The 12298-nt window shown below is 40.2% G+C and overlaps 1 protein-coding gene across 1 annotated transcript in view; it reads right to left on the bottom strand.

The window, feature by feature from the left end:
- Nucleotides 1–12298, bottom strand: part of Sorcs3 (sortilin-related VPS10 domain containing receptor 3) — a 576321-nt gene that overhangs the window by 162735 nt on the left and 401288 nt on the right. The window contains exon 7 of the mRNA XM_013017600.1: nt 1039–1103. Coding sequence (XP_012873054.1) covers nt 1039–1103 — 65 coding nt within the window. The remainder of the gene's footprint in view (nt 1–1038; nt 1104–12298) is intronic.

Here is a 12298-nt window from a genome sequence, read left to right as displayed (position 1 = left end):
ACAAATCCCCAGCCCCAAATGAGTGCTTCTATATTGCATCTGTGGCTGACCTCACATCCATTTTTCTCAGATAAAGCACACACAGTTTTATTTAGTGTATTCTTCAATGATACCGCAAAGCCCACAGCCAGGTCAAAACAGAATTTCCTTCTATTTGTACATTTCATAGTTACTTTAACTTCTTCTATTTGGTCAACCCAGAACCTTGTGAGGTGAGCAGGGTGAAGAGAGTATTTTGGATCACAGAAGAAGTCACCAGGCCAGAGAGGTTAGAACCCCAACTCACAGGCAGGTACTTATTCTACTCTACTTATAGATCAACTCCATTGTACTCGTTGGCTTTATTTTGAACCCAGGAGATGCTAATTATGTTTGCATAGATTTTTATTTAGGTTGATTTTATTTTTTTCTTTGATTCTGGAAGTACAATCCTTTCTGAGAAGGACTAATGCTATGTGAGATGTTCACAGCTATAATGTTTAAAGTCTTGGAATTCCACTATTAGAATGGAGCCCTTTATATTCAGGGACAATGAAAACATTGCTTGCTACTGTATCTCTAAGGCCTAGAACAATGCCTGGCACATAAATACCTGGCAAATAGATGAACAAACATGCTTGAGAATAATTTCCCTTTGTATTTTCTGATAAGCTTGACCATACGAAGGGTTTATTCTATTAAAGCAAATGGCCCCTGCAATTCACCATGGGAATGTAAAAAACTAGACGAGATATGGATGCCTGTATCTGAATTACACCAAAACTGCCAAGGAAATTACTAATAGGAGTCTCAAAATTCATTACTCTAACTCACATCCCCAGGAAATTCATTCCTGAGGGTTTATTTCAATGCAATGTCTCCCTTGAGACTGGAAGTCTCTCCCTTTCCCCCCTCATTCCCCCCCCCCACAAGGATGGATATGGCAGTAATGGAGTTCAGGGCTTTTCATCTTCCCAAGTCATTAAAATGCAAATTGGGGGAGGAGAGAGACCCTTGGGCAGCAATCCTGGACTTAGCCTGTCCTGCAGGAGCACTCACATCCATCTGCCGTCCTCACTTCCATGTGCACCAGGTCCGCCTCCTTATCCAATCCAGCCACTGACCTGAGGAAGGAAAGGAGAGACATGCTCAGCAAGGACCAGGAGAGTGAGAAGGAAGCATTTGGGGCTGTATTATTCAGAAATCCATCATTCAAATAGGAATGTCCTTGTACCTTGGTGGCTGAAAGAATAAGGCCACTGGCAGCTTTAGCAGTCTATCTGACCTAAAACCTGCCACCTGCAAGGCTCACAATGCAAACGTCCCAGGGTGGGGTCACCTAGTAAACAAACAACCAGAAGTATACAATATCCATGGTGATACTGGTCTAAACCTCTGTCCCTGACCCTTCTCTACCATCTTGCACCTTCACAGATGTTCCCCTGGTATCCCATCTGTCTCCTCAGTCTTGACTTTCTTCTCTCACCTCCCCCTACGGACACTAGAAACAGATCCATGGCCTTATGCATGTTGGGCTAGTGCTCTACCACGGAGCTATATTCTAAGACCCTGATTACTTTCCAACACTTGTGTCTCGGAGCAGAATTTCCTACCATGTTCTGTTGGCTTCAGTGTGTGCCCTCCTGATTTGTTTTATCTACCCTGATTTGTGTATCCTTCCTTATAAATAACTATTTGGCACAAAACATTCCAAGCCTGGTTGGACAAGACAAAGTTCTTTAATTCTTTAATTGGGCAAAGAAATCATAAAGGTCTCTGACCAATCAATAGAAGAATGAAAGCTGAGAATTCCTTAAAAAAAATCATCCTTCTCAGCTTCTACATGGAAAGCCCGGGCAGCTGTATTCTGCCTTAAGGCCAGTCAAATCCAGTCAACAACAAGTACAGAGATACCCTAACTCATGTGTGAGCTAGAGAGCACATAAGCCACTCTCTGTGACCAGTTTAAATTCATGGTCCATTTACTGCTATTTTCAACAGCATGTTAAAACTGGTTTTTTGGTTTTCCAATCTTCAACAGGTAAGAAACAGCGTGTTAGAAACAGTGACTAAATTAACAGTTGGGAAGATTTAACAACTGATAACTAGGTAGCAAGAAAAACAGACCTAAGAACTTAAAACCCAGTCTCCCAAATCATAAAACCCTATTCTTCTCAATGCCCTGGGATGTTACTATGTTATGACACTACAGTTCAGTGTTTCACATCTAACTTGAGGATCTAAAGACACAGAAAGAAGAAAGCAGGGATAATGGTATCATGTTTCTTTGTTAAAGAAAGTCTACTTGCAACTGATAAACTTTAAAGAAGATAAAATGACTTGGGGTTGGTTAAAATAAAATGATCTTGTCTTGACATAGATGTAATAGGAGTATTATTGGGTGATTGAACCAGAAAGAGGGGAGGCGGTAGGAGATGTTGATTGGAGGGAGCGATGAATACAATAAATGATGAAACTCATTTAAAATTGCAACAAATAAATACAGAAGGGAATGGTTAAAGGAGAGTAATATAACAGGTGAATTTGATCAAAGAATCACATACACTGTATAGAAATACTGCAATGAAAACATTTGAAACAATAAATCTATGCTAACTAATTAAAATGGTTACATCTTGAAAGGTAAAAGTTCAGTCCTCTGAGAATCTCACTTACAGACAATACTTCTTTTCCCAGAAAAGCTAAATAAATGAGGCATTACCCTAATGATTGGTTTTTCTTAATAATAATTATTATACTACCTTTTCTGTTTATCTACCTCATTTAATCCCGAGGCAAGAACAGGCATCATCAGTCAACTATGTCTGGAAGAGAAACTGAGGCATGAAGAACTTTATGTTCATCTAAGGTCACACAGGAACTAAGCCAGAAGGAGAAAGCCATCCTGACTTCTTGGGAAGCAACTCCAATGTGCTTTTTATCCAGCCATCTCCCTGCCCATTCAGGTCCCTCTCCTTCAGACCCACTTGGCTTTATTCCTCCAGCAAGATTCCTCCCCTCATCTCACTGAGGAATACTTCTTCTCTTCCCATAGCATCCCTGCTTTACTGGTTCACCATAGTGGCTGCTCATGAGAAACACTGAGGCTCAGAAACACACAGTAGCCATGTCCCTTGTGAAACCAATAAAGCCAATACCTATGAGAACTGGACCATAGCATCAGTTAGTTGTTTTAAACTCCCAGGGATTTCCCCTGTGCAGTCAAGTTTGAGCAGCAGTATTTGTGATTTCAAGGAATAAGCACAACCCTTATGCAAGTGCTAACTCACTTCTATAAAGAAGAAGATTGTCTTTATTTATTTTTGAACCACTGACAAAATACATGGCGAGTACATATTATGTGCTCCCTGTGTGCCTTTCAAGAAGCAATCCAATCTACCTTGATAATGCCAACATTCAAACTGGCTCTTGCTTGAAGTCAGACACAAAGAAGACTGAGAGTACCAGAAGGGACTATATTAACACCTCCTCTGCTTTGCAGCCTCTTTGTGTCTTTCTGAGTGAGTGGCTATTCTCAGGATTAGAGGATTCTCTGGTGCTCTGTTCTATCCTCTCTCCCTCATCCTTGGCAGGCCAGCACAAACCCACTTGGAACCACAATGACTAAGCCTAATTGTGGTTATTACAATTAGATGCTATGCTCTATAAACAAAGAAACAGAGTCCTTTTCCCTTAGGAACTTATACCAATAACACACCAATAAAGGAAGCAGAGAAACTATTCTTTCACCCATGCCCTTCCATCTCTCTAACACCCTACACAACTTCAAGGCTGAAACCAAGAATCAAGTCCTTCTGCAAACCTTCTCTCTTCTTCCCATTTCTTAAGAATTGAGTATCTTGATCATTATGATCACTATTTTGGGTTTTTCCTCTCTTCAGTTGTTTTTGGCTTACCAGTAGTTTCAGCATGCTCAATATCCTTTTCACTTTCTACCCTGCAAAGATCTCTTCTACCTAACTCATATCATGTGTTGTTGACTAGGCTGCCCAATATTTGCAGTAGCCTATTCTTCTAATTAGCCATGATGTTCTATGATTCTGCACTGTCATGAGACACCATGACTATGGCAATCAAGACACCCTAGAACAATTTAGAGGACATCATCTGGATTCCTACATCTGGAATAGGAAAGAAAAGATTATCTTTCTTGTTTGGTCATAGAAGAAATTCTTCTAGCCTTATGAAAGGAGTGGGGCTAAAAGAAGGATCTGACTGAACAGACAAAAGAAGGATGAGCAGTGTGGCACAGAAACAGGGAAAGGAGAAGAAGAAGACAGAAAGAGACAGAGACTGAAAGAAAAAGACAGATGAAGAGAGGCAAAGATACAGTATAAGCAGTGTTTGTAAGTGTGCGTGTGTGTGTGTGTACGCGCATGCATGCACATACATACACACAAAATACAGAGATCAAAGAGGTAGAGAAATGAGAAACCCAGACTGAGAGGCACCACTGACGCTAAACAGATCAGAATCTACTTATTTTCCAATCCCATTTGAATTTCCCAGTTTTGAAGCTTGCTTGCAGATACAAGCCCACAGAGTGCATTTGTTTAAGAGGACATTCGTAATTTATTTCCTTATGCTATCAGGTATGAATAGAATAAATCTTCCTAGTGCACAGCTCATCAGACAGTAAGCTTCCTAGGGACAGGAACCCTAATCCTCTTTCTCCATTTTCTTTTTTTCTCCCTTTCTTCTTTGTTCTCCCCTTCCCTTCCTTCCTTTGTTCCTCTCTCCCTCCCTGCCTCTCTCAGGCCAAGAGAAGCCATTGTCCATTTTCTGAAGTATGGGCAGCATTCACCTCAGGGCTCTTGGAGGAGTTAGCACTGTTCATGTTTTCTGACCAGGTGTTTGGTTAGAGGGGAGAGGCTCTGCTATGCACTGCAGAATATTTAGTGGTGTCTTTGACCTCTTCTAGATATAATAGCATCCTCACAGTTGTGACAGCCATAAATGTCACTAGGCATTGTGAACTATCTCCTGTCTTAGCTAGACACATGTAATTATTGCTGCCTGGACTCTGTGTCACCTCTGCTAACAAGGGACTTGTTAGTGTCTTCACTTCCTAAGTTAGTGCAAACACTTAGGCTGCAGCAACTTCCATAAAGTACTGTGACTCCAGGACACAAGGTGTCACCAGGAACGCAGTTAACAATCATCAAGGGGAAGCAATGAGGCCCAATACTGCAAAAGGAAATCAATGTAAGGAACTTGCACGCACTTATACCAAGCAAAGAAATACAAGGTACAAATGTTTGGTGGGGTTGATCAGGAGCAAGAGAGAAGTTGTGAAGGTGGGGATCAAGAGAGAAGAAGTAGAAGTTGTGAGGGACTCACCGGTAGAAATGTTTGGAATAGTACATGTAATTATGATGACAAATGCTAGTGGGTATTGAGAAACTCTTGTGTCAGGTACTGTTTGGTATTTATAAGCATTATCTTAATTAATCCTCAAAATGAGTTTTTAAGGAAAGTAACATTCATCTAATTTTCCTCCTTGGTAAAGTGGGAATAATAAGAGCGATTAAGTAATGTGCCTAAAGCCACATGATAATAACAGTTTGTAGATATTGAGAGCTCACCATGTGCCAGATGCTGGTTTACATATAAATGTTGATCGCACTTAATCCTCAAGTCAAGTCTATGAGTTAGGAATCAATTTTTCCTCTGTTTTAAAAGAGTGCAATCAGGTAGTGAGAGCTGAGGCAATTTATCCATTGGCAGCTAGGAAGCCACAGAACTAGGATTTGAAGTAGGCAGGTGAGTTTGAAGCAGGGGCTTAACTTTTCCTGTGAATTTGCCTGCCTAAGGTAAGAAAGAACAGGATTAGAGACTAGCCATCTCTCTCAGAGCCCAGGTTCCAAAATACCCCTCATCCCATATCCAAATTCTTGAAGTAGAATTATAAGAAATATAAATGCATTCTTATACATCTTTAATCTTGCCAAACATTAAGGTTCTAGACTGTAAAAACTGGGATTCTTCCAATACTGGTTAAGAAAGGAATGCTGAGACGAGCAAAAAAGGAGCCTGGGTGGATATCAGAGAAGCAATGAAAAGGGATATTTGTAAAGAAAGATAAATCGCCGAGGGAAAGGAAAAGAAGGACTCAGGCTCAACCCTTGACAAAGTATGACATGTAAAAAGGACCAAGATATGGCCAAAGGCACTGAGAAGGAAGGAGGAACATGCCTGCTCCAATGCTTAACATTTGAAGAGATGCCTCTTCCATCTCAAGCATCAAGACCCCTCCTGGTCTAAAGTTAGGCCAGGACACCATTGAGCCATGGCCAGTAGCCAGGGTAGACCTAGCAATGTATCCCATGATGCAATGAAGCAAATGAATGCAAGCATCCCATTGAAAATGCACAAAAGAGGCGGACCAGGCACAGTGGCTCAGACCTAGAGATAGAAGGACCATGGCTTGAGGACAAGGCATTTTTGAGATTTTATCTCTAAGAACAAACTATGCATCATGGTGTTGCATGCCTGCTTGGTAAGAACAAAGCCCTTACTTAGTTTGAATCCTAGTACCGTCAAAAGGAAGAAAGGAAAAAAGAAGGAAGGAGGGAGGAGAGTAGGAAGAAAGGAGAGAGAAAGGGAAGACAGTCTATGAATATGCATCATCATTACAGCAAACTATAAAGAAGTCATCATTTGTACTTCTGGGTTATACTTTATTCCTGGACTGAATTAAGTGAATCTTACACAAAATGTTTATGAGACAAAATAGAGTTAAGATATGAATCCATGAAGACTCTTATGAATATTTTAAAATTCCTTAATCATGAGCTCCTCTACTATCAGATTTCCCCATAATTGGGGGAGAATTCAGTTTTTTTCCAATAGATTTTACCAGTCTTCTTCAAGCAGGCCCTTTATTACTATATTCTGCACATATGTGCCAACAATGATCGTCAGTTTCCATAGCTATAAACCAGGAAGATCACAACAGCTGCTTCATAGAGTTAGAAGGATTAACTGAGTTAAGTGGTGAACACTTAGGAGTAGTGCCTGGCACAGGGAAAGCATTTTTAATGTGCTAGCGAGCATTACTTTTTATTTGAAGGACAAGGATAAACTATGATGGTGCTTTGCTAGACTGGATTTACTTCTCCAGTCTCTCTAGCACAGAATTCTGTTTAAGCATCCTCCACTTCTTTAGACCAGTCATACATCGCGTGTCTGGAAGTTAGCTGTTGAGGATTCCCTGTGACAGCTTGGCCCCTCCCCAGAGTAGCCATCACTGGGCAGTTGGAATAATCTTTGGTCAATAATAGACATGGTTCTTGACTTCCATGGACTTTATTGCATAGTCTATCAACACATTTAATCTCAGGGTTCAGCCAATGGTAAATCATCAGCAAGTATTTGTTGAAGAATATTCAACACTTTCACTGAGTTAGATACATTTTTTTTAAAAAAAACTCTGCTTTCAGCACTATTGGGACCCAAAACTTTTCATGGCAAAAAGAGATCCTAGTATCCTTCCTGTGAGCCAAATAGCACCTGATCTGTGGCTTGCTAACTTTCTGGTGATAAACAGGAGAAAAACCTATACAGGGCAGAATAATGTGTGATGTCATTACTCTTGGGGGTATGTATTGCCATTAATTTGATAACAATTAATAGGTCTATTAATAGCACCAAAGATCATTTTAAACTCTGAAGGGGAAGGATAATGATTATTCTCCAAACAAACACTAAGGACACAGGCAACCGAAGGACATAGGAAGCCACAGCAAACCTCTAGGGAAGACAGTGAGATCAGCTTCTGAGACATCACTCACAGATGTTCCAGAGAAGAAGGAGGAAAAGGAAGGTCAACTGGCAACAAGCTTATTTTTAGCAACTGCACCCTCTGTGCACATAGTCTTCAAGCCCTTTCATATAAAATAGGTCAGACAGGAACTTCTCAGGAACCATGACACCATGACAGCTAACCTAGACACCATAGTCCCAGAGAGAGAGAGACAGACAGACAGAGAGACAGAGAGAGAGAGAGAGAGAAAGACAGAGACAGACAGAGAGACAGAGAGAGAGACAGAGACAGAGACTGAGAGAGAGGGAGAGGGAAGGAGGGAGAGAGGGATGAAGGGAGAGCATACTAGAAGCAGAACCTTTGAAATACAATCTCATCAGACCCCTTCATTTCCCAGGTCACAAACTACCCTCTTTGTAACCACCCAGCAACACAGCTAGTTTGTGTCAAGAGGTCCTAAGAGCCACATGGAACTGCAGTCCAGTCCTCTTCGGAGCACACTTGGCTCTCAGCAGGCAAATGCAAGACTAAGATCCTGTGCATAATTCTCTTGGTGTAGCCATGAATTCCGGTGCAAAAATTCCCTATAAATAAGAAAGTTGGGTATTATGGAAGGGGGATGGGCAGGTGGATATTGAAAGGAAAACACTGATAAGGTCATAGTACAACTGCTCTACCAACTGATGAGTTAGATACTTAAGTTATGAAATAGTCATGTTTCTGAATATTTTTAACAGAGAAAGCACAATTTCATATTGTGATTTTCCATTATGTGTTGTGGGGTAGAGTGATGTTGTGATATATATCCACAGTGTGGAATGGTATCAAGTTAATTAACACACATCTCTCACCTCATCATTTTGTGTACTATGGTAAGATATTTGGAACTTAGTCTTTGTTATTTTGAAAAATACATTATTGTTCACTATTGTCCCCTCCCTACCTTGTAATATCTCTCTACTTTTATACCACAATTTCCTGCCCTGTGTGTCTTGGCTCAATCTCTCTCTTCTCTGGAAATACTCACTCTGTTTCATTCTGTATGGACTACTCATCCTATGAAAGCTTGTCCTGGAGACAGAATTTTGGACATAACTTTCTAAAGGCATTAAATACCATTGAAGAAGTTCTATCCTAGGGATTTTTGGTTAATTGATCTGTGATGACAGTCTGCTCTTTGAGATTATGATTTTAGTAGCAATGGAATCTTTTGCTGATCTTGGTGTTAAGGTGGGGCCTGAGGATGCATCCTCAGAGTTTCTGAGTTTCAGAGGTCTGACTGGAGGCCAAGAAATGTATACTTAAACTGGATGCTGAGTGGCCCATACCTACAATCTTAGCAACTCAGGAGTTGAGACCTGATGATCTCAGTCCCAAGCCAGAAGCACAGAAAAGTTCATGAGATGTTATCTGCAATTAGTCATCAGAAAATCTGGACTGGAGGTGTGGCTCAAGTAGTGGAATGCCAGATGTGGTAGAAAGCCAAGCAAGAGAATAAAGCCCTGAGTTTAAGCTCTAGTACCAGCATAAAAGAAAGAATTGCATTAATAGGAAATACTCAAATTTCCTGTTGCTTAAGAAATACTCAGAAGTATGGAGGTTCCTCAAAGTCTCTACATAGAGTTATGACCCAACAATCCCACTTTTGGGCATTTACCCAAATGATAACAAACAAGATCATACTAAAGCTACCAGCACAACTATGTTTATCACAGCATTATTTACCATAGCTAAGATATGGAACCAACCCAGATGCCCCTCAGTAGATGAATGGATCAAGAAAATGTGGTATATATACACAATGGAATTCTATGCCTCCATCAGAAAGAATGACATTGCCACATTTGTTAGGAAATGGAAAGACTTGGAAAAAATTATATTAAGTGAAGTAAGCCAGGCCCAAAGAAACATAGGTCCCATGGTTTCCCTTATTTGCAATTACTAGTATGTATATGTCTGAGACAAGCAGAAACGGTCAGATAAATTGATGTTAGGCGAAATAAACCCCAAGATAAGAACTCAAATGTTTCTTCTTTCTTGCGATTGTTTCTAACATATTTATAAGATGATTTTTTTTGTTGCTTTGTATGTCCTTCCCCCATGGTAATAACCCCTGTTTTCACTGTATTTGATGTTGGTATAATTTGAGGAGGGGAAGGGCAAAAACAAATTGTTTAAATAGGGATACAGGTGGACCCACTGCAACAATGAGATGTACAAAATGAGCTTTACAACTTTGGCCGGGTTGGGGGGAAGGAGGAAGAGATGGGAGGGCAGGGATGGGAAGGGGAAACAAAGGAGGAGGCAACAATGCTTGATAAGAAATGGACTCATTACCTTGCTCATGTAATTGTAACCCCTCTGTAGGGTGTTTTCACAATAAAAACACTTATTAATAGAAGAAAAAAAGAAATACTCGACTGACATAATGATGATTGATAGTGTTCATGCATTTAGAAACACTGGCCTGGAATCAATTCCAGGAGTCAGTAGCTAATAGAAACTCCCTCCTAAGCACGAAGAACATAGAGAGCTTAGAGTCCAATCTAGAGCCCCAAATGCGACCTCAGAGCATGACAGTCTTGGACTCTCCATTCCGTGTGTTGATGTGGATGAAAGCAGAAATTCTACTGTTAGACTTTGGGATGTGTTCTGGGTTTCATCACTCACTAAATGTTGGATCACAGGCAGTTTACTTAATCTCTCTGTGCCTCAAAGTTTTTCATCTACATGATACAGACATAGTAACAATAATATTCTTAGAATTATTTTTAAAAGAAGTGAATTTAATGTAGTTAAAGTACTGATAGAGTTATGTGCTAATACTTTGCATGATATAATGCTTACTATGACAATGCTCACATTATCTTTTTTTTCTTTTTAATATTTTTTATTGTAAAGATACTATACAGAGAGGTTACTATAACCCAGCAATCCCACTTCTGGGCATTTACCCAAACAATCACAAGCAAGGCCATACTAAAGCTACCAGCACAACTATGTTTATTGCAGCATTATTTACCATAGCTAAGATATGGAACCAACCCAGATGCCCCTCAGTAGATGAATGGAGGAAGAAAATGTGATATATATACACAATGGAATTCTATGCCTCCATCAGAAAGAATGACATCATCCCATTTGTTAGGATATGGAAAGACTTGCCCACATAATCTTAAGGGCAACTATATTTATTGGGCACCTCAAATGTACCAGAAATTTTATTATCAAGCAGAATATATTATCACACTTAATCTTTGAGAGCTCAACAAGGTCTTAACTACTTAATCTTTGAGTGATCTCATCCTACACTTCATCTTCCTTCATCCTCTTCCTCTTTCCTCCTCCTCTTTCTCATCCTCTTCCACCCCCCAACTCTCTCTCTCCTTCATAGGAGGAAAGAATGGAGTAAAGCTGTAAAACTGCCTAATCATTGGAAGGTAGAAGAAAAGAAATGGAACCTTGGTTCAAACATTTGTCTTTCTGCACCTTCAATTATTTGTGCACCTAATTTTTGTTCTTCTTCTTCTTCTTTTTTTGGTCAGTCGTGGGGCTTGAACTCTGGGCTTGGGAGCTGTCCCTGCACTCTTCAGCTTGAGGCAAGCACTCTACCACTTGAGCCACAGTACCACTTCCAGTTTTCTAGTGCTTTATTGGAGATAAGAGTCTCTCGGAGTTTCCTGCTCAGGCTGGCTTTGGACCAAGATCCTCAGATCTCAGCCTCCTGTGTAGCTAGGATTACAGGCGTGAGTCACCGGTGTCTGGCTTGTTCTTCTTGATTACACTTTTCTCAAGGACAGGCTCTAGGTCCTTTAAATTATGATTTCCACTCATGCTGAACACTATACCTGTATTGCTTTTATAAATATCAATTGAGTTGATAAACACATGAATGAGAAAAATAATAACAATAATATCAGTGGTATGCTTAGGATAAATGTTGAAAATAGTTCTATAACACAATGAACAGATTTCATTCATTTAATTAATCTCTAGGCAAGTAAGGGAATAAGGTCTTCATTTTACATTATTCTGCTATATATTCTGTCTATTTATCCTCAAAGCAATATTGTCCCTGTCATCTGTGATTTGTTTGACAAATGTGATCATCTTGTGGAAATGCTGGGGCAGCAAAACCTCAGGGATTTCCTCTAGCTCAAATGAGCTCAGCTCCTGTAGGGGCACTTGGAGAACTTTCCTTCCTAACCTCAAACACTCTCCTCCTTTTTCAACTACTGATTCCAGATTTATGGACTTTCAGTTGAAGACTCCTATCACATATCTAAACCACATAGAGCTGTCCCTTGTCAGGGCTAGAATCCCCCAAATCAAACTAGGGCAGAAAGATTCATGTCTCACACTTTGGGACTACGTTGCTAAATTGTAATGAGAAACCTGAACAACTTTTGTCTTGAATATTTGAAGTTGGTCTACCAGATAGAACAAAGCAGAGAGAGAGGAAAGAAAGAGAGCCCTCAATAGGATTCTGGTATGAGGCTCTTCCTGATATCTTCCTTTCTACATCCAAATATT

The sequence above is a fragment of the Dipodomys ordii genome, unplaced genomic scaffold (genome assembly GCF_000151885.1).
Source record: "Dipodomys ordii isolate 6190 unplaced genomic scaffold, Dord_2.0 Scaffold36, whole genome shotgun sequence".
NCBI classification, from domain to species: Eukaryota; Metazoa; Chordata; class Mammalia; order Rodentia; family Heteromyidae; genus Dipodomys; species Dipodomys ordii.
The sequence above is the reverse complement of the archived record's forward strand: the minus strand, read 5'-3'. Positions and strand labels throughout refer to the sequence as shown.